Source organism: Bufo bufo, chromosome 4 (assembly GCF_905171765.1).
Source record: "Bufo bufo chromosome 4, aBufBuf1.1, whole genome shotgun sequence".
In the NCBI taxonomy this organism is placed as follows: Eukaryota; Metazoa; Chordata; class Amphibia; order Anura; family Bufonidae; genus Bufo; species Bufo bufo.
Window position 1 is genome coordinate 45,184,473 of NC_053392.1, and position 25,285 is coordinate 45,209,757.

Consider the following 25,285-nt stretch of genomic DNA (forward strand, 5'->3'; position numbering starts at 1 on the left):
ATACAGAGCAGAGACTTCTTTTCCCCACCCTGGATAGTAGCATGGATGCTTTAATACTGTTTCTCGTGTGTAAAACACCAAAGGTTAGTCCTCATTTTTTCTTTGTTTTTACTTACAAAACATAGAGAATATCTTTGTATACATATAGCGACCATAAATGAAGCTTAGGAGAAGCTCTCTCTTTGTGTTTTTTTCAATGAGCTGTGTTTCTCGTAAACAAAAATAAGGTTCCTCTGGGGTTGGAGCATTAGAGAGAAGACTCGTACTGGAGAAGCTCGTACAAGAGAGGACCGTCTCTATATCTTATACCTACAGCTGTGGGTGTGACATATTGAAGAATGTTGATAGTCCTTCTTAATCGTCTGTCAACAAAATGAGCATCCCAAGCTGGGTATCGTTTTCTTGGCATGTCGATCTTTATGAGGGGCCCCTCTGGGTAATAGGGGCGCCCAGATGGAGTGGATGGCACCATTGGTCTCACCTGGAAAACGGGCAAGCATGTGTCAGCTGCTAGATCATCCTGTTGCTCCGACACTGCTCTGGTAGGCGTTGCCTGGGCCCCCCGGTGCCCAGGGGTTTGGGGTGCCATGGGCTCAACATCAGGGGGCAAAGGAATGCCCCAGAGCAGCTCGGCGCAACAGGAGCTGGCAAATATCTTAGCTCGTGGCCCCATGGGATGCAGCACCCCATAGTATAGAAGCATGAATGCGACCCCGGCTGCGAAACTAAGAAAAACACAACACAGTGCTGGCACAGCATAGGAGTCAGTTGTGTTAGGGTCTCTGTAGAGATACCATAGGAACGTCAAGGCAGCATTCTCTGTCAGAATAACAGTGTAATAAGCAAACATTCTATATCGAGTCCGGCCTTCCTTGACATTAAACCAGCAAAAAATGTACACAATGCCTACCACCATGTTGAAGAGGACCTCCTCCCATTTGGACATACAGAAGTCTGTCCCACCATGAATGATCCAGAAGGCCATGACACACCAGTGGACTACTACAAAGATCCCAAAGTAGAGCTGGAAGATTGAAGCAAAGAGGGCAAAAGATATAACTCGGGATGATATGGTGAAGAGTCGCCAGAAGAGATGAATAAGTGCCCCTCTGTAGCTCATGCTCTTCTTATCATCCCGGGAGTCCCGTAGGAGCTTGTGATAGGAAGCTAGCACCCAAGCTAGGGACATCAGGGAAGCCACAGAGGAAACACCTGCCATAAAGTATTAAAAAAAAATAGAAGGTTATAAAAAAATATAGAATAAAAAAAATAACTCATACATTTACTTTTTTTAGTTTCTGGGGCAAACAAAATTTAATGGGTTCTCCAGCTTAGAAAAATAATCATCATATACCCTACTAGGCGATACAGGGGGGTTTCTATGTTCATGATCCTCATTTCCTAGAGTGGAAATCAGTTACAAAGAGCGTCTCTTGCCCTGGAGGACCTGTTCTGTCCTGCATTACACAGTGATATGAATGAACACTGTGTAATGCTTCATTTCTCCTGTGGTGGCGCTGCAAGGAAACTATACATTAACTGATCACCTTGACTTGTATTTTCACCATTTGTTTAGACTGCAATAAGGCAGTATATCTCTAGCTACATATCTTGTGCTTGGTAAAGCTCTACCATAGAAAATTATTTAAAGAGGACCTTTTACCGATCCTGACATTGTGAACTAAGTATCATGACATATACAACGGCGCCCAGGGATCTCACTGCACTTACCTTGCTCTGCTGGGCGTCTCCTTCTCCTAGGCTGTAGCGCTGGCCAATCGCAGTGCAGAGCTCACAGCCTGGGAGTTTTTTTTCTCCCAGGCTGTGAGCTCTGCGATGCGATTGGCCAGCGCTACAGCATAGGAGAAGGAGACGCCCAGCAGAACAAGGGCAGACTCCGCCTACTATAACCAAGTCCCCGAACATACCGGAGGGCATAACGGGAGAACGGAGCGGCGCCCAGGGATAATAGTAAGTGCAGTGAGATCCCTGGGCGCCGCTGTATATGTCATGATACTTAGTTCGCAATGTCAGGATCGGTGAAAGGTCCTCTTTAAGGTTATAACAGAAATAACAAAGGCCGGCTAACGTTGTCCGATCCTACACCGGACCGCATATGAAGTAACAACATGGGATCAATGCATACTGTTTTGTACAATTGGAAGATGACAACAGAAGCTCATTGTCAGGAGGTTACCCAGCCAAAATTTTGTGCATGGCTGTGCTGGGAGGGTTGCAGTGCCGGCTAGTCATGCCCGGCCAATTAACCCTCTGTGTACCAACCATGGCTTGTTTTTTGGATGTATCCTTTATCTGCTGACTTGGCTTCTACTGACTCTCCTGATATTCTGACCATGGGTAGTCTCTAGATTAACCTTTGGTCCGCTGTTTGGGCCCTAGCCATCTCTCCTGGTTCTGACCCTGCTTATCTACTACTCTTTTTAACCCAGTCATTCTGGTAGGGCTGCTTCTAGTAAACTGGCACCAGTTTCCTGCTACATTACTCCACAAACATAACCTGGGTCCCTAGCAGTCAAGCCCATCTGGTCTTGCAGTGGGCTGTAGTGAAGAACCTAGGGGTAGCCTTAGCTTCTTCCAAACTGGAGTGGTGAAGGAAGACTGGTAGCAGTTCCTGAGTTTGCTGGCTGTGGTTCCAGTCGGCAACCATAGTATTTTATTACATTTATAAATGAGAAGACATTGCTATGATGAGTGATTTGGATCATTGCATGTCAACATAATAATTAAGCAACTACAAATATAGGAAATATACTCAACAGCCCACCACCACTGGTCTTTGTAATTGGCTGGACAGCCGAACCGACTTTGGAATTTCATGCTGCTCTTGCTTTTACAATAGATTTTCTACTGCCAGTTAGAGAGCTACATAGATTTTTGTATTTTTCTTGTTTCAATGTGCTTTTTATGACTACACACCATACCATTCTGATGAGAGGAGATACCCACACCTCATCCATTATCCCTGCGGCTCGGTTTGTCACCAGACTATCACATTGTCACACTCAGTTCTCTGCTTTCTGCCTACTGGGAACGTTGACTGTATGATTGAATTTTGATTTTAGCATGTGTAGGTATGACAGGATCTATTTTTTCAACATTTTTGTTGTTTTGTTAAAAAACAAAACAGAAGACACGTGGATACAAAGGCATTACAATATACATAAAAAAATCATAAGTAAAGAGGAAAGCTCAAAAACATATTGTATCTTCTAACTCTCCATGGCATACTTGGCTCTATGGAAAGGGATGGGGCTTGATGATTAGTGGGGTTAGTAAGGGCCTTAGGTCTACCTATGCATGTGGAGGGCCAAAGGAGTGGGGTTGCATGGGAGGAGGGGGTTGTGAAGAAGTTTCTGGGCGGCATTAAAACACTTGCTGTGGGGCCCAGGCATTTTTATGCCAACACTACTTACCATAACTCCCCAGGTCATTTCTTCTAAACAAACCCAGGCAACGTTATACAACCATGGCTATCACTATTTATATTGGCATTGTCCCGACAGGGCCGATGTTTGGTTGATACTGTCCAGGTGAAAAGGGGTAGAGGTAGCCATACATGAGCACCATGCATGTGGCTCTGTCCAGTGGTGTAGCTGTATGGGTCTCAGTGGTCACAGTCGCAATCGCGCCTTTAACCCCTTAAGGACCGGGCTCATTTTCACCTTAAGGACCAGGCCATTTTTTGCAAATCTGACCAGTGTCACTTTAAGTGCTCATAACTTTAAAACGCTTTGACTTATCCAGGCCATTCTGAGATTGTTTTTTCGTCACATATTGTACTTTATGACACTGGTAAAATGAAGTCAAAAAAATTATTTTTTTTGCACAAAAAAATACCTAATTTACCAAAAATTTGAAAAAAATTAGCAAATTTCAAAGTTTCAGTTTCTCTACTTCTGTAATACATAGTAATACCCCAAAAAATTGTGATGACTTTACATTCCCCATATGTCTACTTCATGTTTGAATTGTTTTGGGAATGATATTTTATTTTTTGGGGATGTTATAAGGCTTAGAAGTTTAGAAGCAAATCTTGAAATTTTTCAGAAATTTACAAAAACTCAATTTTTAGCGACCAGTTCAGGTCTGAAGTCACTTTGCGAGGCTTACATAATAGAAACCACCCAAAAATGACCCCATCTAAGAAACTACACCCCTCAAGGTATTTAAAACTGATTTTGCATACATTGTTAACCCTTTAGGTGTTGCACAAGAGTTATTGGCAAATGGGGAGGAAATTTGAGAATTTCATATTTTTGTCAAATTTTTCATTTTAACCCATTTTTTCCACTAACAAAGCAAGGGTTAACAGCCAAACAAGATTGTATCTTTATTGCCCTGACTCTGCCGTTTACAGAAACACCCAATATGTGGCCGTAAACTACTGTACGGCCACACAGCGGGGCGTAGAGTGAAAGGTGCGCCGTTTGGTTTTTGGAAGGCTGATTTTTATGGACTGGTTTTTTGACACCATATCCCATTTGAAGCCCCCTGATGCACCCCTAGAGGAGAAACTCCCTAAAAGTGACCCCATCTAAGAAACTACACCCCTCAAGGTATTCAAAACTGATTTTTACATACGTCGATAACCCTTTAGGTGTTGCACAAGAGTTATTGGCAAATGGGGATGAAATTTGAGAATTTCATTTTTTTGCCTAATTTTCAATTTTAACCCATTTTTTCCACTAACAAAGCAAGGGTTAACAGCCAAACAAGATTGTATCTTTATTGCCCTGACTCTGCCGTTTACAGAAACACCCCATATGTGGCCGTAAACTACTGTACGGGCACACAGTAGGGCGTAGAGTGAAAGGTGCGCCGTTTGGTTTTTGGAGGGCTGATTTTGCTGGACTGTTTTTTTGGCACCATGTCCCATTTGAAGCCCCCCTGATGCACCCCTAGATTAGAAATTCCATAAAAGTGACCCCATCTAAGAAACTACACCCCTCAAGCTATTCAAAACTGATTTTACAAACTTTGTTAACCCTTTAGGTGTTGCACAAGATTTAATGGAAAATAGAGACACAATTTCAAAATTTCACATTTTTGGCAGATTTTCCATTTTAATATTTTTTTTCCAGTTACAAAGCAAGGGTTAACAGCCAAACAAAACTCAATATTTATGGCCCTTATTCTGTAGTTTACAGAAACACCCCATATGTGGTTGTAAACCGCTGTACGGGCACACGGCAGAGCGCAGAAGGAAAGGAATTCCATACGGTTTTTGGAAGGCAGGTTTTGCTGGACTGTTTTTTTTGACACCATGTCCCATTTGAAGCCCCCCTGATGCACCCCTAGAGTAGAAACTCCAAAAAAGTGACTCCATTTTAGAAACTACGGGATAGGGTGGCAGTTTTGTTGGTACTAGTTTAGGGTACATATGATTTTTGGTTGCTCTATATTACACTTTTTGTGCAGCAAGGTAACAAGAAATAGCTTTTTTGCCACGTTTTTTTTTTTGGTTATTTACAACATTCATCTGACAGGTTTTATCATGTGGTAATTTTATAGAGCAGGTTGTCACGGACGCGGCGATACCTAATATGTATACAATTTTTTTTATTTATGTAAGTTTTATACAATAACTTCATTTTTAAAACCAAAAAAATGTTTTAGTGTCTCCATAGTCTAAGAGCCATAGTTTTTTCAGTTTTTGGGCGATTATCTTGAGTAGGGTCTCATTTTTTGTGAGAGGAGATGACGGTTTGATTGGCACTATTTTGGGGTGCATATAACTTTTTGATCGCTCGCTATTACACTTTTTGTGACGTAAGATGGCAAAAAATGGCTTTTTTTACACCGTTTTTGTTTTTATTTTTTTACGGTGGTCACCTGAGGGGTTAGGTCATGTGATATTTTTATAGAGCCGGTCGATACGGACGCGGCGATACCTAATATGTATACTTTTTATTTTATTTATGTAAGTTTTACACAATGATTTCATTTTTGAAACAAAAAAAATCATGTTTTAGTGTTTCCATAGTCTAAGAGCCATAGTTTTTTCAGTTTTTGGGTGATTATCTTGAGTAGGGTATGATTTTTTGCGTGATGAGATGACGGTTTGATTGGTACTATTTTGGCGTACATGTGACTTTTTTGATCACTTTTATTACCTTTTTTGGGAAGTAAGGTGGGCAAAATTTCAATTTTCTCATAGTTTTTATTTTTTTATTTTTATGGCGTTCACCGTGTGGGGAAAGTAACATGACCGTTTTATAGATCAGGTCGTTACGGACGCGGCGATACCTAATATGTGTAGTGTATTTTATTTTTTTAATTTTTATTCAGTGATAAAAAAAAAAAAATTTTATCTTAACTTTTTTCACTTTTTTTTACATTTTTGTGACCCAGACCCACTTGGTTCTTGAAGATCCAGTGGGTCTGATGTCTGTATAATACAGTACAGTACAATATATATTGTTCTGTACTGTATTTTACTTACACTGAACAGATCTATGCTTTTAGCACAGATCTGTTCAGCACCATGGACAGCAGGACGCCTGAGCAGGCGTCCTGTTGCCATGGGTACCTCCCCCGTCTGCTCAGAATTTCGCAGACGGGGAAGGGTAAGCACGGGGCTGAGGGGGGCTCTCTGGGGGCTGTCGGGGGGCTCTCTCCCTCTCCATCGGGGGGCTGCAAAGGCACAGCAGCCCCCCGATGGAGAGGGAGGGAGCTCCCTGACCGATGACAGTTAACTTTTTCCATACAGCGGTCCGTACGGACCGCGGTATGGAAAGGGTTAAACGGCTGACATCTTCACAGATGTCAGCCGTTTATACCAGGGTGCCAGCAATGTGCTGGCACCCTGGTATAACCACTAGAAGCCAACGATCATTCATGGGGAGGCGGGCGGGGGATCGCGATCCCGCCTGCCGCACCGCCCGCCTCCCGCAACGCCCCCACCGCATGCGACACCCCCCCCGCACCACCCTCCGGCATAAAATCGTGCAGGGGTGCAGGGGGGGGTGAAAAATATTTATTTTAGCCACTCTAAAGTTTCTGATCCCCGCGGTCAGGGACCGCGGCGATCAGAAACTGCAAAAAGCGCAGGTCTGAATTGACCTGCGGTTTGCTGCGATCGCCGATACGGGGGGGGGGGGTCAAATCACCCCCCCCTGCATTGTCACGGGATGCCGGCTGAATGATTTCAGCCGAAATCCCGTTCCAATTAACCCCTGGGGCGCCGGAATACAGATTTTAAGTCAGGACGTACCGGTACGTCCTGGGTCCTTAAGGACTCGGGAAATAGGGCATACCGGTACGTCCTGGGTCCTTAAGGGGTTAAGCAAGGGGCCCACAAGTCCCCTTCACCAATGCTTACCTGGCCACTATAGCTTCATCAATGCTTCACTTAAGAGATCCAGCGATGCAGGGTGAGTCACAGCCATAAACATACTTTGTGTGGCAGCTGGTGGAGCTAAGGAGCACTCACTTGGCCCAATTTTATAAATTTGTTCTCAGCTTCTTGTCTATGAAAGGCTATGCAAAGAGAAGCTTAGATGGAAGGAGGTAGTGTATGCAAAGGCTGCAAATTAGTTCACAGGTGAGGATGAGGTCTTCTCAAATGAGGATGGAGTACAAGTTGGGGGGTCCAAGCTGAGCCTTTTTACGTGGGTCCATAACCCATTAGCTATACCCCCAGCTCACTTCTCATCTAAGGAAGTAGCTGGCTCCATAACTCCCATAGACTTCAGTAGAGATGGCCATGTACATACATGCTCGATCGCTGGGAGTGCTAGCCATCTGAAAGAAGTTACAGTATTTCTGATGAGACAAACTCTTTTAGCAAGAGGTATGATAATATTTCTTTAGTCTTGAGATCATTTGCCTTGAAACTCAAATATGGACTTGTGGTATGCTTAGAATCACAACTGTTTTGTTAGAGCTGTCATCTTGATCCAAAGATTTATTCTCATGCCAGATTTGGAAGAAATTTTCACTCTTAATATGGAGCAATTAATTTCTGCCTCACAAGTTTTTTGCCTTCCTCTGGATCATCACTGTAAGGTTTTAGGTTGGACTTCAAAATGGTGTGTTTCATGGCTGAAGCTTCCAATCTCTACAGGCCATCGACTGTGATGTAACAGTAGTATAGGCCATAACTTACGATTGATAGGGGTCTGATCTATGGGACCTTCGACGATCTTGAGAACTAAGGTGCAGAAGCCCCTTTACTTCCTGCAGTTCCGTTTCCCGCTACCAGCTGTGAGGGGGCTGCAACATGGATCCATATTACAGGACCACGGGTATAGTCTGAACAGTCATCAAGACTAGAATACTTTTTTTTTTTTAGATCCAGGCAGCGCACAGTTAATGCAGACAAAGGAAAGACTTGCTGGTGTAGTAGTGATAAAGCAAACATGAGGCAGGCAATTTGGGGACTTGACTGGAGCACAGTGTAGACAGACTGGGTTAACTTAAACACAGCTGAACTGAACTTGGTGTCTTAAATACCCATTGCCTGGGGAAAAGATAAGGAAGCATCAGGCAGGAGCATGGAAGCAGCAGCATAGAGTGATCAACGACCAGGACGGTGGATGGTAAGTAGCGCAGTGTTCGGTGCCCACAACAGGAGGGCGGTGGTCATGGACCGTAGACCTAACAGTATTCTCTTCCCCCCATACTCCCTCTTCTTAAGGCTGGTCTTTTGCAGAAATTTCTTTAATAGAACAGAAGCATCAATATTCTCCCTTGGCTCCCTAGGCCTTTCCTCTGGACTATAGCCTTCCCAGTCCAACAGAAAATGTTTCACCATCGATTTTTTTCCATTCCAAGAATTTTCTTGACTAAGAATCTTCAGAACTGATAGGAGAAAAGACTTATGCAGAACCTTTACAGAATCCATTGAAGACCACTGGAATGAGCAGAGACACATACAAAAGAATTTGGTACTCACAGCGATGCAGGATGTTTTAATTTATAACAGACAGGATTGATTTTCTTGATAATTTCAAATGGTCGGAAACAAGGAACCAGTTTGTAGGATGAAACTTTAAGCTTAATTTATTTTGTCGAAAGCCATACCTTGTCACTGTAGCAAACTGAGGAGGATTCATCTGAAAATAAGCTTTTTCCAATGCGGTTTTGGTTTCCTGCCAGATTCTAGAGAAATTCTCCACTGAAACATTAGCCACTGGAACTCCTGAGGAGGCAGAAACAGGTAGAGGGATGATGACCATATACAAAAACTGGAGATTTACCTGTGGACGCGCTGACATCATTATTATGAGAAAATTTGCCCAAGTTAACAGTTCAACCAAGTCATCTTGATGTTCATTGGTGAAGTGGTTAAAAATCTGATTGACACGTTCAAGCCTCTCATTAGATTGGGGATGATATGCAGATGAAAATCCAAAGATACATCCAGGAGTTTGCAGACTATCTTCCAGAACTATGAAGTAAATAAAAAAACACCTCTGTCAGCCATGATATGTTGCGGGAAGCCATGGAGACAGAAGATATGAAGTATGAACAACTTAGCCAACTGAGAAACAGAAACCCAGCCAGGCATTGGTATAAAGTGTACTGTTTTTGAAACTATCAACCTCTACCCATATAACTGTACAAGCAGAAGAAGATGGCAAGTCCATAATAAAATCCATAGCCATGTATAGCCAGGGAGCCTCAGGAACTGGAAGAGGGAGAGGAAGGCCAGTGGGTTTTTGTCTTGGTGTTTTGTTCTGGGCACATGTGAAACAAGCTGAAACATAGTCTTGTACATCCTTGAACATGGTCATTGAAAGGGTGTCAGTTTCAACATTTTTGCCTGTGGCATGGAAATGAAGGAGAAAATATAACTGAGCAAAAAACAAGGACCATTTGGCTTGAGGGGGGTTAAGCCTCTATACAGACCGGAGATATGTCCAATTTTTATGGCCTGTGAAAATTACCACTGGGTACTGGCTCCTTCAAGAAGATACTGCCACTCTTCCAGAGCCATCTTGATGGCTAACAGTCTTCGATCATCAATGGAGTAGTTACATTCAGAAGCAGTAAAGGCCTTGGAAGAAAAAACGCATGTTATCATTCGGCCAGTTAGGACCGTAGAAGATGCATTAACTACTACAGAGAATTGCGTATTGGCATCTAGGTGATGCTGGACTGGAGCCGAAGAAAAAGCCTGTTTTAAAGACAAGAACGCCGTTTCTGCTTCAGAAGTCAATTTTTTAGCATCTGCTCCCTTACAGTAGGTGCTGTGAGAAAAGAGAAATTAGGAATAAATTGTCTATAATAATTCACAAAACCTTTAAAAAAAAAGTTGAATTGCTTTCGAACCAGATGGATTGGGCCAGTTCAATACAGCTGATAATTTTTGGGGGCCCATGGGAAGACCTTGGTCATAAATGATGTACCCAAGGAACAGAAGTGAAGATTTTTCTAAAAACATATTTTTCTAATTTAGTGTGAAGGCAATTCTCTCTCAATCTCTGGAGCTGTTTTCCATTTATTGTCTTGTCAGATTTGGATTAAATTGTAGGCCCTGTACAGGTCTAGTTTGGTAAAAATTTTGGTTTTACACAAGCAGTTAAATAATTTAAAGATGATGGTAATATTATTGAGACCTTAGTAATCAATACATGGATGAAGAGAACGTCTTCTTTTTTTTAATTACAAAAAATAATCTTTTCCTTAATGTACTCCGACAAGGCTTGAGATGAGGATCCAGGAATCAGGTCTATAGGACAGTCATAGGGTTGATGTGAAGGTAGGGTCTCTGCCGCCTTTTTGTCAAAGACATTGGCAAATTTGTGGTAAGCAGCAGGCAGATCCTTCAAGTTCTTAGGTACAAGTGGAGGTCGAGCAGGGTGAACTGAGGTCATTTTTCTTGACAAACTAGTCCATAATGAAGAACGTCTCCAGAATTTGAATCGAGGACAGGATTATTTTTTATTTATTATTATTTATTATTTATTATTAAAGCGCCATTCATTCCATAGCGCTGTACATATGAGAAGAGGTATACATACATAATACAGACAATTGCACTAAAGCATGAACAAGACGAGTTACAGACTGGTACAGAAGGAGAGAGGGCCCTGCCCGTGAGGGCTTATGTTTTCAGAGCCAAGGCAGCCCCAAGAGAAGAGAATGAGGCAATTCTGGAAGCACCCTCGGTGATATATTTTCAGAGTGGAGGACTCATTCCAAAAATTTGGTAATGAATTGTACGGACTCAGACAGAGCCTTCCCATCAACGGATGTCACTACCAAGGGTTTCTTGAGACGTTGAACTGGTGTCCGGTACTGATCCACTGTTACAGATCAAGCATATGGACAATGGTTGTGGAACGTTGGGCCAAATCCTAAGGTCGTTATTCAGGCAATTCCCCGGTGTTCACTCTTCAACCCCTATACAGGGATGTGGACTTCACTGTGGGTTAGGGACCAGACCCCTACCTCCTGGGATTGTCCTGGTACACTTGGCAGCTAACTCTTGGATACAGAAACTCTGGTGCAAAGCACCAGGAGCACAGGCATGGCATGATACAGAACCAATGTACAGGCAAATCCAAGGAAAACACAAATGTAGGCAACCGACAAGACACGGAGCACTGGCAGATGAACAGATCAGGAGCCCAGACTTCATGCACTAGGAGACACGGACAACAGAAACTGAATACTGGAACTAGGACTCTGTACAGACATAGCAGACTTGGCAAGATGGACGCCAGGGACTGGAACATAGTTCAGACATAACAGATTAGGAAGGAAGGACTTTAGGAACTGGACACTATTCAGACACAGCAGACATGGCAAAACATTCACTAGGACACGCAGACAGACTGAAGCTCCAATCATACTAGGGCAATTACTATGACAAAGACAGACAGACTCCAAACGGATCAAGGCAAAACATGATACAACAGACAAGACAGACATGACATAACATGAATGCAAAACCTAGGCAGGTCATAGCACTCAAATCCAAATCCAAAACTGACAAAGAACTCAGGAACTCATATAGCAGACTCAAATGAGAACATAGACAGGTGCACACGAACAGAAAGAGGTGTCAACCCCTACAAGGCACACAGAGAACACAGCAAGCAAGGGCAATTAACCCCTGCCTTGCTGAACAGAAAGAAGATACAAACACAATTAACCTGTTCACACCACAAGTATCCGTGGTCAGTACGCACAAGAAAGTGGCGGATGTGCACTGCCACACCGACACATGGCCTTAGATACACACCTACACATATCCGCCAACCAGCCCACATGCCTTACAATGGAACACGTGAAACGATATCGTAATATCCAGCACAGCATGATGCAGGAAACAACCTGACGAACCAGAATCAAGGAGGTAGACACAGTAAACCAAATACCTCCAAACGTCAAAGTAACAGGCAAAGTCAAAGGTGTAGAGGAGTTGTCTTTGCCCAGGGTTGCCTCTACAACTAGCCTAGGCTTTGAAGTTTTCTAGCTTCGTAGGACAAGTGCAGGGAAAATTACCTTCACCACCACAATATAGACAAAGTCCTTTGGCACTTCTGTGCCCACGTTCCTCCGTATCTCCTTAGCTTGTTCTCAGAACTGCATATCAGTATGTGTGGCCAGGGTTACTAAGCATCCAGAGGGGTATGTATGTCTTCTGTTCTTTTATTCTACTGGATAGTCCCTCCCAGAAGGGTGCTACTTGCGCCTCTTTATATCAGGTCAACACCAAGGCCAAGGTTTCAAACTGGATTGCATATTGGCCCACAGTAAGGGCTCATGCACACGGCCGTTGCCGTTTTCCGTTCCACAAACCGTGGACCTGCCAAATACGGATGCCTGCCATGTGCATCCTGTACTTTCCTCAGGCCCTATTGTAGAAACGCCTATTCTTGTCTGCAAAGAACAAGAATAGGACATGTTCTATAATATTGCGGAAAGGCCGCACAGATGCGGAACATGTAGATGACATCCATGTGCTGTCTGTCCAGACAGGAATTGGTGCGGCAATAACTCAAAATGAATAGCACATAAGTTCAGAAATCCACAGAAAGACTTTGGATCCCCATCATAGCGTGGGGGAGGAGACAATCTGGGTGCAGAACCTCCAGAAGAGACGACTTGCAGGAGCGGTGCAGCGGCTGCAGTGATTGCTGGTTGTTGCGGTACCATTTCAGGTGTAGTCAGACAGATAGATACATGTAAAGAGGACATTATTTGTTTCTGACTTGCATGCTGGTTTTTAAGCTCTTGAAGAACCTCTGATAAGTTTACTTGGGCTGGACCAGCAGCGTCCATGGCCTGAACTTACTGTTATGTATCAGTGAGTGAACCCAATGTGCCAATTAACAAGTTTAGCTTTGGGCTAAACCCTAGGGGGGGTTATTACGGTGCTTTCCTGATATTCATCCTTTAACCCCTATACAGGGATCTGGACTGCGCTGCAGGGAAGCAACCAGATCGCTATCTCCTGCGATAGTCCCAGTGTATTTAACAACTGACCCTTTGGGGTCAGAGACTCTGGTGCAAACACTAAAGGCTCAAGGTTCAGAAAATGCACCAAAAGCGCAGGAAAACCACAGTTTTAGTCTGAACAGTAACTAGACTAGAATGCTGTTTTTTTTTTAAGATCCAGGCAGTGCACAGTTAACACAGACATGGGAAAAACTTCTGGGCAGAGTAGTAATGAGGCAAATGCTAGGTAGACGGACTGGAGCACAGACTGGATAGATAGATTGGGTTAACTTAAACATGAACTGAACTGAACTTGGGCTTGAAAGTGCAGGGGCACACCGTCAGGACACCTTCAGAACACCTTTGGTCAACAGAGAACCTAAAGCTCAGGCACCCTCCTGCTGGAGAGGATGCTTTAAATACCCAGGGACCTTCAGCCATTGGCTGGGGAAGGATTTTGGAGCATATGCACTGGTCCTTTAAGAGCCAAACGTTGAGTGCCGGTGCGCCCTAAGGAAGCATCAGGCAGGAGCATGGAGGCAGCAGCACAGAGAGGATGTAGACGACCAGGACGTCGGATGGTGCAAAGTCTGCACCCACAGGGAACAGGGCATCGACTGCAGGCCTAACAGTGGGAAAATCCCTTTAAATCATCCAAGGTCATTAAGGCCTAAAGCTAACAGGCTTACAGATGTTCTCTAAGCCTTTTACAACATTTTTTGTTTTCATTTTTCAGTAACTGACCTAAGTGACTAAAAGGTTAAATTGAATAATTTACACAATTTATTGGGGTTTATTTATTATGAAGCTCCAGAGCAGTGCTTGCTTGATCTGAAAGCTCTGAACACTTTTGCAACACATTTTATTTTATTGCTGTAGGCAGGATGTATTAGCGGCCAGGACATAGCAGGACTGGGGCCCTTCAGAAGGCCACCAACTGCCATGCCAAGTACTCTACTTACTACGATTGCGTTCATGGGGTGCTGATTGGAGGGCAGAGGGAGATCCCACCCTCTGGCTAACTGCTTAGATACTGCAGTCGCTATTGAATGCAGCATCTGCGAAGTTGAACTGCTGCGATAACTCCGATCCTGGCAGTGAGAGCCCGCCACTTGTAAACGATGGTGCAGGTCCAGCTCCTAAGCCATCACCATGACGTACTATGATGGCAGGGAGCGGGAAGGGGTTAAGCGTCGGAGCTTGCATCTACATAACATATGCAAAGTTGCTTAATTTTTAAGTGCACCAGGGCAATAAAATAAATTGTTGCAAAAGTGTACATATCCTTTAAGGTATCTAGTAATATATATATATACACTCACCTAAAGAATTATTACGAACACCATACTAATACGGTGTTGGACGCCCTTTTGCCTTCAGAACTGCCTTATTTCTACGTGGCATTGATTCAACAAGGTGCTGATAGCATTCTTTAGAAATGTTGGCCCATATTGATAGGATAGCATCTTGCAGTTGATGGAGATTTGAGGGATGCACATCCAGGGCACAAAGCTCCCGTTCCACCACATCCCAAAGATGCTCTATTGGGTTGAGATCTGGTGACTGTGGGGGCCATTTTAGTACAGTGAACTCATTGTCATGTTCAAGAAACCAATTTGAAATGATTCGAGCTTTGTGACATGGTGCATTATCCTGCTGGAAGTAGCCATCAGAGGATGGGTACATGTTCTCATTCTGTTTACGCCAAATTCGGACTCTACCATTTGAATGTCTCAACAGAAATCGCGACTCATCAGACCAGGCAACATTTTTCCAGTCTTCAACAGTCCAATTTTGGTGAGCTCGTGCAAATTGTAGCCTCTTTTTCCTATTTGTAGTGGAGATGAGTGGTACCCGGTGGGGTCTTCTGCTGTTGTAGCCCATCCGCCTCAAGGTTGTGCGTGTTGTGGCTTCACAAATGCTTTGCTGCATACCTCGGTTGTAACGAGTGGTTATTTCAGTCAACGTTGCTCTTCTATCAGCTTGAATCAGTCGGCCCATTCTCCTCTGACCTCTAGCATCCACAAGGCATTTTCGCCCACAGGACTGCCGCATACTGGATGTTTTTCCCTTTTCACACCATTCTTTGTAAACCCTAGAAATGGTTGTGCGTGGAAATCCCAGTAACTGAGCAGATTGTGAAATACTCAGACCGGCCCGTCTGGCACCAACAACCATGCCACGCTCAAAATTGCTTAAATCACCTTTCTTTCCCATTCTGACATTCAGTTTGGAGTTCAGGAGATTGTCTTGACCAGGACCACAACCCTAAATGCATTGAAGCAACTGCCATGTGATTGGTTGACTAGATAATGGCATTAATGAGAAATAGAACAGGTGTTCCTAATAATTCTTTAGGTGAGTGTATACAGTTGCAAGAAAAAGTATGTGAACCCTTTGGAATGATATGGATTTCTGCACAAATTGGTCATAAAAGGTGATCTGATCTTCATCTAAGTCACAACAATAGACAATCACAGTCTGCTTAAACTAATAACACACAAAGAATTAAATGTTACCATGTTTTTATTGAACACACCATGTAAACATTCACAGTGCAGGTGGAAAAAGTATGTGAACCCTTGGATTTAATAACTGGTTGAACCTCCTTTGGCAGCAATAACTTCAACCTAACGTTTCCTGTAGTTGCAGATCAGACGTGCACAACGGTCAGGACTAATTCTTGACCATTCCTCTTTACAGAACTGTTTCAGTTCAGCAATATTCTTGGGATGTCTGGTGGGAATCGCTTTCTTGAGGTCATGCCACAGTATCTCAATCGGGTTGAGGTCAGGACTCTGACTGGGCCACTCCAGAAGGCACATTTTAAGCCATTCTGTTGTTGATTTACTTCTATGCTTTGGGTCGTTGTCCTGTTGCAACACCCATCTTCTGTTGAGCTTCAGCTGGTGGACAGATGGCCTTAAGTTCTCCTGCAAAATTTCTTAATAAACTTGGGAATTCAATTTTCCTTACAAGATAGCAATCCGTCCAGGCCCTGACGCAGCAGAGCAGCCCCAAACCATGATGCCCCCACCACCATACTTCACAGTTGGGATGAGGTTTTGATGTTGGTGTGTTGTGCCTCTTTTTCTCCACAGATAGTGTTGTGTGTTTCTTCCAAACAACTCAACTTTGGTTTCATCTGTCCACAGAATATTTTGCCAGTACTGCTGTGGAACATCCAGGTGCTCTTGTGCAAACTGTAAATGTGCAGCAATTTTTTTTTGGACAGCAGTGGCTTCATCTGTAGTATCCTCCCATGAAATCCATTCTTGTTTAGTGTTTTACATATTGTCGATTCGCTAACAGGGATGTTAGCATATGCCAGAGACTTTTGTAAGTCTTTAGCTGACACTCTAGGATTCTTCTTCACCTCATTGAGCAGTCTGCGCTGTGCTCTTGCAGTCATCTTTACAGGACGGCCACTCCTAGGGAGAGTAGCAGCAGTGCTGAACTTTCTCCATTTATAGACAATTTGTCTTACCGTGGACTGATGAACAGCAAGGCTTTTGGAGATACTTTTATAACCCTTTCCAGCTTTATGCAAGTCAACAATTCTTAATCGTAGGTCTTCTGAGAGCTCTTTTGTGTGAGGCATCATTCACATCAGGCAATGCTTCTTGTGAAAAGCAAACCCAGAACTGGTATGTGTTTTATAGGGCAGGGCAGCTGTAACCAACACCTCCAATCTCATCTCATTGATTGGACTCCAGTTGGCTGACAGCTCACTCCAATTAGTTCTTGGAGATGTCATTAGTCTATGGGTTCACATACTTTTTCCACCTAACTGTGAATGTTTACATGGTGTGTTCAATAAAAACATGGTAACATTTAATTCTTTGTGTGTTATTAGTTTAAGCAGACTGTGATTGTCTATTGTTGTGACTTAGATGAAGATCAGATCACATTTTATGACCAATTTGTGCAGAAACCCATATCATTCCAAAGGGTTCACATACTTTTTCTGGCAACTGTATATATATATATATATAGGTTATACAGTTTCCTGGGAAATTTTTCTATTTTCTTTGACAATTTAAAAAATTGCTGCTTATTTTGTAATCAATCAACCCCCAACATCTCACTCTTGCCCCTTGACAGTAACTGGTGTAATGTCATATACTTACATGGAAGTGTGTCCGCACGGTTCTTCTGTATCATTATGCAGAGTTGTAGCACCAGTTGGGGAGCGCTCTCAAGGAAGGTCTCCAGGAGGCGTAACATGTTGACATCTGCATATTCATACATCATAGCCCAATAAAACCGACGCTGATGTTCTTTTTGCCTCTGGCTCTGAATGCCCAGGTACATGGTTCGAATGTATCTAGAGAGAACATAAGGAGATCATTACTACCACCATCATCACCACGTGTATCATTAAAGAAGAACATTCTAATATAAATTTTGCAGAAATAAGAAACACTTTTAAGAGTTAAATCATCCATGCATTACACAGACATCCTATTGGTTTCAATGAAAGTGGTGTAATTCCTCTTTTATCCAGTGGTTGCACTGTAGGGAAACTGAATGCTTTCTACAAGGTTTCCCTGCAGATGCTGATGGCTTATAATCCAGGGATTCCACAAAGCAAAAGGAACCGTCCAAACTTCTTTAAGCTGCATATCAATATTTTCTAAAAAGGCTTGTTATTCTCATCCTTTACATAATTTACTACGCAGACCTACAATAATGACTTATAAACTCCTGAGTGGTTATATTTTCTTTCCAAGTACATAATATATGTTACAACGTTCTTCAGGTTCTCCAGAGCTTTAGTTCCATTAATGCAAAATCTGCAAATTCAAAATGCAAAGACATCTACAACAATTGCGAGCTGCTGCATGCAAAAAGCTACAGTTATGTATTTTTCAGTTTGGCCACCAGATGGTGATACAGGACAGTGTTGATCCTGATCAATTTATAATGTATTAGGAGCAATTACAATCATGGCTGGGTATCATTGCATTATGTCATTACAAGGGGTTATGTGGTGAGGGGCTGTACCTGTAGTAGTGGTTGGAGGACTTTACATATTGTGAGTCTATACTGCATTTTTGTAATGATTTTATCTTATTGTTTTTTAATGATATAATAAAATATGTATTCATATTTCATGTGTGTTATACTTTCGGTTTGTTAACATGAGAACCAAGGGCGCCATATGTGCCTTTAACAGAAAAAAAAAATCTGAGGTCTTGCTGTGGGATTCATGAATGTGTGTGTCTTCTCCATGAACCTCATACAGTCCTGATCAAAAGTTTAAGACCACTTGAAAAATGGCAAAAAAACATATTTAGCATGGCTGGATCTTAACAATGTTCCAAGTAGAGCTTCAACATGCAACAAGAAGAAATAGGAGTGAGACAAAACATTTTTTGAGCATTCAATTTAATGAAAACAACGAATAAACTGAATCAGGCTGTTTTTCAACTGATCAAAAGTTTAGGACCACACCTCCAAAAAAAAAACTAATCCCCCCCAAAACAGAAATCCAACTTCCAAACATGAACTCAGTAATGAGTAGCTCCGCCGTTATTGTTTCGGCATGCTTGATGCAAGCGTTTCCATGAGGTGAGTGGGAACATTTCTCCAAATGGTGAAGACGGCCTCACGAAGGCCATCTACTGTCTGGAACTGTTGTCCATTTTTGTAAACTTCCCTTGCCATCCATCCCCAAAGGTTCTCAACTGGATTTAGATCAGGGGAACACGCAGGATGGGCCAAAAGAGTGATGTTTTTTTCCTGGAAGAAGTCCCTTGTCCTGCGGGCATTGTGTACTGTAGCGTTGTCCTGTTGAAAAACCCAGTCGTTACCACACAGGCGAGGGCCCTCAGTCATGAGGAATGCTCTCTGCAACATCTGGACATAGCCAGCGGCCGTTTGACGCCCCTGCACTTCCTGAAGCTCCATTGTTCCACTGAAGGAAAAGGCACCCCAGACCATTATGGCGCCCCTTCCACTGTGGCGCGTAGAAAACATCTCAGGTGGGATCTGCTTGTCATGCCAGTAACGTTGGAAACCATCAGGACCATCAAGGTAAAAAAAATTCTCATCAGAAAAGAAAACTTTCTTCCACCTTTGAATGTCCCATGTTTGGTGCTCTCTTGCAAAGTCCAAACGAGCAGTTCTGTGGCGTTCAAGGAGACGAGGTCTTTGAAGACGTTTTTTGTTTTTGAAGCCCTTCAGTCTCAGATGCCGTCTGATGGTTATGGGGCTGCAGTCAGCACTAGTAAGTGCCTTCATTTGGGTCGAGGATCGTCCAGTGTCTTGACGGACAGCCAATTGGATCCTCCGGCTCAGTGCTGGTGACATTTTTTTGGGTCTTCCACTTGACTTGTTCCATAACCCTCAGGATCATTTAAGAAATTCCAAATGACTGTCTTACTGCGTCCCACCTCAGCAGCGATGGCGCGCTGTGAGAGACCCTGCTTATGCAGTTCAACAACCCGACCACGTTCAAAAAGGGAGAGTTTTCTTGCCTTTGCCATCACAACGTGTGACTACCTGACAGAAAATGACAATGAATCCACATCTTTGCACAGATTTGGCCTTTTAAAGACACGTGGTCCTAAAATTTGGATCAGCTGAAAAACAGCCTGTTTCAGTTTATTCGTTATTTTCAATTAATTGAATGCCCAAAAAATGTTTTGTCTCACTCCCATTTCTTCTTGTTGCATGTTGAAGCTCTACTTGGAGCCTTGTTAAGATCCAACAATGTAAAATATGATTTTTTGCCATTTTTCAAGTGGTCTTAAACTTTTGATCAGGACTGCATATTGGGAGACTGGAGGCCCTTTGACCCCTGTTTTGGCAATCCAGAAAGGAGTATATGAGTAAGGCCTCATGCACACGACCGTTGTTCTGGTCCGCATCCGAGCCACAGTTTTTGCGGCTCGGGTGCGGACCCATTCACTTCAATGCGGCCACAAAAGATGCGGACAGCACTCCGTGTGCTGTCCGCATACGTTGCTCCGTTACGTGGCCCCGCAAAAAAAATATAACCTGTCCTATTCTTGTCCGTTTTTGCGGACAAGAATAGGCAGTTATATCAATGGCTGTCCGTGCCGTTCCGCAAATTGCGGAACGCAAACGGACGCCATCCGTGTTTTGCGGATCCGCAATTTGCGGACTGCAAAACACACCACGGTCGTGTGCATGAGGCCTTAGAGGTGGTTTTCCATGCATGAGCCTCTCTCCATGGTAGTTGTGACACAGCACCCATAATCTCCAATAAGGGGCGTAAAAAGGACTGATGGGGCCCCATAGCAAAACTTAGAATGGGGTCCCACTTCATCATGAGCACCTTCAGTAGCATGACTATGAGAAGATTATGATATGTTGTTTTTCCTAATGCACAGGGATAATGCACACAGTGATGTCACAATGGTGAAGATATAGCATTCCAATGCGAGAGCCACCTGTATGCCTAGTCTTCTACTCTCCGCAGTACTAATTAAGGGGGGAGACCCCCATCATTCGAACAGGTGGGTGCCCTGGAAGTGGACATGACATAAATATCTCAAACAGTAATACCCCTTTAAGTTTTAGGCTGGGGCTACATAATTGGTGACATATATTATAGATTCTGCATTGCATGGAGTCGTAACGTAACATGTGACTTACTGTGACCCTGTTCCATCTTTGCTCACAAGTTGCCATCATAGACCAACATCATAGCCCAACACAGACAGCAATGCAATTGGCCTACAACCTTTTTCTCATTTGACCTTTTTGTTATTACAGCCCTTGGGAGTGATTCAATATGGGCAGACTAGATGGGCCAAATGGTGCAGACACATTCTATGTTTCTATGACAACATGGCCTTTGGACCAGAAAATGTTGTGCACTATTGCCTTAAACAATATATCCGTCCAAAAGTCTATGCTGATTAATATGTGCTCTGAGTCAGTGCTCTGTTCTTCTGTTACCAAGCTCCAAATCCTCTGCATAGACACAATTATAAAATTTAGACTACCTGCAGCCACCACTAGAGGGAGCTTACGGAATATTGTTTCTATTTAGCGCTCTATAATACCACAGTATGCAGTAAACTCCTAAGCTCCCTCTAGTGGTGGCAGACAGAATATTATTATTTAATTCTATGTCTATGGAGGGAAATGTTAGCTCTAACTGCAAACACTATGAAGAAATATTTAGAAATTAATCAGCTACAAAAAATGCTGCCAAATGGTAAATATTCCATTTTCTTTATTAGTATTTCAATTTAAATATTATTATTATTAACTTAGTATCTCTAATGTTGCACAGAAAACTTCACACACCAGTTAAAATCAGAATATGTGCATAGGAAACCATCAAGGTACCACTAAGACCAAATTGGATCAAGTGAGCCCCCACCTCTATACATTGAAAATCCCTGGCCCCTACCAAAAAGATGCCTCTGTAATAGTGGTGGAATTCCCCTAGCGGCAGACAACAAATGCGATGCACCAACGCGTTTCACAGTTGTAAAACTATCATACTAAATCTTATCACGGGCTATTAAATCCTTCTTCCAATTTACTGTACAAGTAATATCTTGGCCAGGCCCAGACTTCCATTAATCTATTACAATTTGCCTGAATACATGATGCCATGTAATGCTAGGAGATTGTAATATATCAAGTGTAATGAACACACTTAGCAAAATAATGAGTTATCTGGAGACTGCTGCCAGAGGAGCAAAAGAAAAATATTTCAGACAAATCCAAATATCGGAAGATTAATTGAACTAATTGGGAGTTAACTAAGAATAAAAGGAGCTTTGAATAGAAAATGGATTGTTTTTTTTTTAAAGGGAAACTCCACCTTAAGAGAAATTCATTTCAAGACACAGGAGATCATTTCCCTTGCCCTTAGGTTTCCTATATTATGTATTTTCTACATGTATCTGTACCCAGAGAATGGAGCACCTGGACGTTCCTCCAGGGTACTTTCATACTTGCTGCAGAGGATTCCGGCAGGAAGTTCCGTCGGCAATCCGGACGCAAACTGATGTCGTCTGACAAATGCATTGAAATACCGGATCCGTCTCTCCTGTGTCATCCAGAAAAACGGATCCGGTATTATATTTTTTTGCATTTTTAAAGGTCTGCGCATGCAGACTGCACAATGGATTTGAAATGAAACAAACAAGATGTGCTTTACCTGCAGACTGTCAGCTTTAATTTGAGGGTATTTACATCCAAATCAGGTGAACGGTGTAGGAATTACAACAGTTTGCATATGTGCCTCCCACTTGTTACGGGACCAAAAGTAATAGGACAGAATAATAATAATAAATAAAACTTTCACTTTTTAATACTTGGTTGCAAATCCTTTGCAATCAATTACAGCCTGAAGTCTGGAACGCATAGACATCACCAGACGCTGGGTTTCATCCCTGGTGATGCTCTGCCAGGCCTCTACTGCAACTGTCTTCAGTTCCTGCTTGTTCTTGGGGCATTTCCCCTTCAGTTTTGTCTCCAGCAAGTGAAATGCATGCTCAATCGGATTCAGGTCAGGGGATTGACTTGGCCATTGCATAACATTTCACTTCTTTCCCTTAAAAAACTCTTTGGTTGCTTTTGCAGTATGCTTTGGGTCATTGTCCATCTGCACTGTGAAGCGCCGTCCAATGAGTTCTGAAGCATTTGGCTGAATATGAGCAGATAATATTGCCCGAAACACTTCAGAATTCATCCTGCTGCTTTTGTCAGCAGTCACATCATCAATAAATACAAGAGAACCAGTTCATCCTGGTCTCCGGTGCCAGCTGTTCATATCACTGTCTCCTCATACCACCACATACTGAATCTGTCCTCAGAGTACTCATGGCCAAGTTACAGTTAGTTATCCATGGCAGCGATAGTTTTCAAACTTAGCCACCACACCACTCTTCTGAAACACTGCTGTCTCCTGTATTAACATAGTGTTCACTTTCCTTATAAACTCAGCTAACGTTGGTGGTGACTCCTGTATTCAATAAGCTATAAGCTTCCTGGCGACATAAAGTAGTCTTCCTACTGCTGTCTTCCCTTGTTCTATCAAATATAGATCCTCCACCAAGCCCAGTATGCATACCTTTGTATCTTTTGGTATAACAACCTGATAGCATTCAGAGACCGTCTTTAACACTGAGTCCCAGTATCAGGTAAGTATCCAACATCGAATCATATGGAACATCTCTGCCCCATCCTCCCCAAATCTGGGGCTGCTATCATCCAAATGGATACCTATCTTTCGTAGAAAATACGCTCGATGTATGATATATAATTGGGACAGCTTAGCTCCTTCACACAAGGACGATTTAGGGACAGCTTCCAAGATATCTACCCAATTAGCCTCCGAATTCACCCCTACTTCCTGTTCCCATTTTTTCATCCTAGATAGTGGGTGTTTCAGAAGGAACTTGTTTAGTAATAGCCTGTACACCAACCAAATCATCCCTCGGGTTCCTGTACCAGAACTTATCAAGGATAGGAAAGCATCATTGGAGCACCTCAAGGGGGTATTCCTAAGCATGGTGTCAAAGCACATAAATTAATTGGGCCATTAGTATCATTTTGACAAAAATTGGCCCTACCTATAACCGGGAGAAACAATTTGCACCAGGCAGAAACCTTCTCCTTAAAAGTTGACAATAGGGGGATAAGGTTAAGTCTCTCAAATTCAAATGACTATCCCCAGATATTTATATGGAGTCAGACACGGGATGGAAACAACCCCAGGAAAATAGAAGGCTGTCCATCTATCATCATCATCAATGCAGACTTGTCCCAGTTGATTGTTAGACCAGACAAGCTGCCAAATTTTCCTATTATATCCATTACCGCATTCAAAGTAGCCGCCATATCTCCCCAAAATAGCAAGTTATTGTCCGCATACTTCGCTACCTTGCTCTTCAGATTGGCATATATAAACCCCTTGACTTCCAAGGAGCATCTATTGGCTATGGCGAATAGCAAAGGTGACAAGGGGCACTCCTGCCTCGTTACCCTTTCCAGGATGGAATCCTCGTGATATCCCCCCATTTGCTCTCACTCTGGCTGAGGGTTTAGAATAAAGGACTTTGATCCAAGACACAAAACGTTCTCCAAAGCCTAAGGCCTACCCATTGCTTTCTGCAAATATTGCCAGTCCCCACTATCAAATGCCCTAGCGGCGTCAAGCGATAGGATTGCCCTATCCCCCACATTATTTGACGGTACCTGTAAGCTCATAAACACCCATCTAATATTAATCGACGTAGATTTACCAGGCATGAAGCCCATCTGACCCTCATGTATAAATGGATAGAGTCACCCTAGACAGCCTATTGGCAAGTATTTTGGCCAAGATCTTAATATCAGCTGCCAAGAGGGAGATAGGCCCATAGGAGTCTGCTAGCTGTGAATTCTTCCCCGGCTTAGGAAGGACTACTATCAACAACTCCTGCATAGATGGCGGAAGAGAGCCCACCTCCAGAGAATAATGAAACATATCTAAAAGATAGGAAAGAGAGTCTTTATATATTTTATATATCTCTATGGGCAACCCATCTAACACCGGGGCTTTATCAATGGCCCTCCCCTGTATTGCCAGATCTAACTCCTCAGTAGTAATAGGTGCATCTAACTTATCCCTATCTTCCATTGACAGACGGGGCAGCCGTGCCTTGGACAAAAAGTCAGAAGGGGAGACCTTAGAGGCATAGAATGAGGAGTAAAAATCTCCCAGTACTGTCAAAACACCCCCCAAGTCTGATACCACTGCTCCTGAGTTGCTCTTAAGCGAGGGAATCAGGGGTGCACCTAGCCTTTCTGCTGCCTGAGGCAAAAACTGAAACACAGCCCCCCGCCAATGCTAATTTCTTAACCTAACCCCTTTGCCACAATGAAAGCGCTTATT

At 43.0% G+C, this 25,285-nt stretch overlaps 1 protein-coding gene across 1 annotated transcript in view; it reads right to left on the reverse strand.

Moving 5' to 3' along the window:
• Positions 1-247: 247 nt before the first annotated feature.
• The window catches only part of XKR6 (XK related 6), a 257,290-nt gene continuing 232,252 nt past the window's right edge, over positions 248-25,285 (reverse strand). Inside the window, exons 2-3 of the mRNA XM_040427171.1 lie at positions 17,544-17,740; positions 248-1,212 (exon numbers count right to left, since the gene is read on the reverse strand). Coding sequence (XP_040283105.1) covers positions 248-1,212; positions 17,544-17,740 — 1,162 coding nt within the window. The remainder of the gene's footprint in view (positions 1,213-17,543; positions 17,741-25,285) is intronic.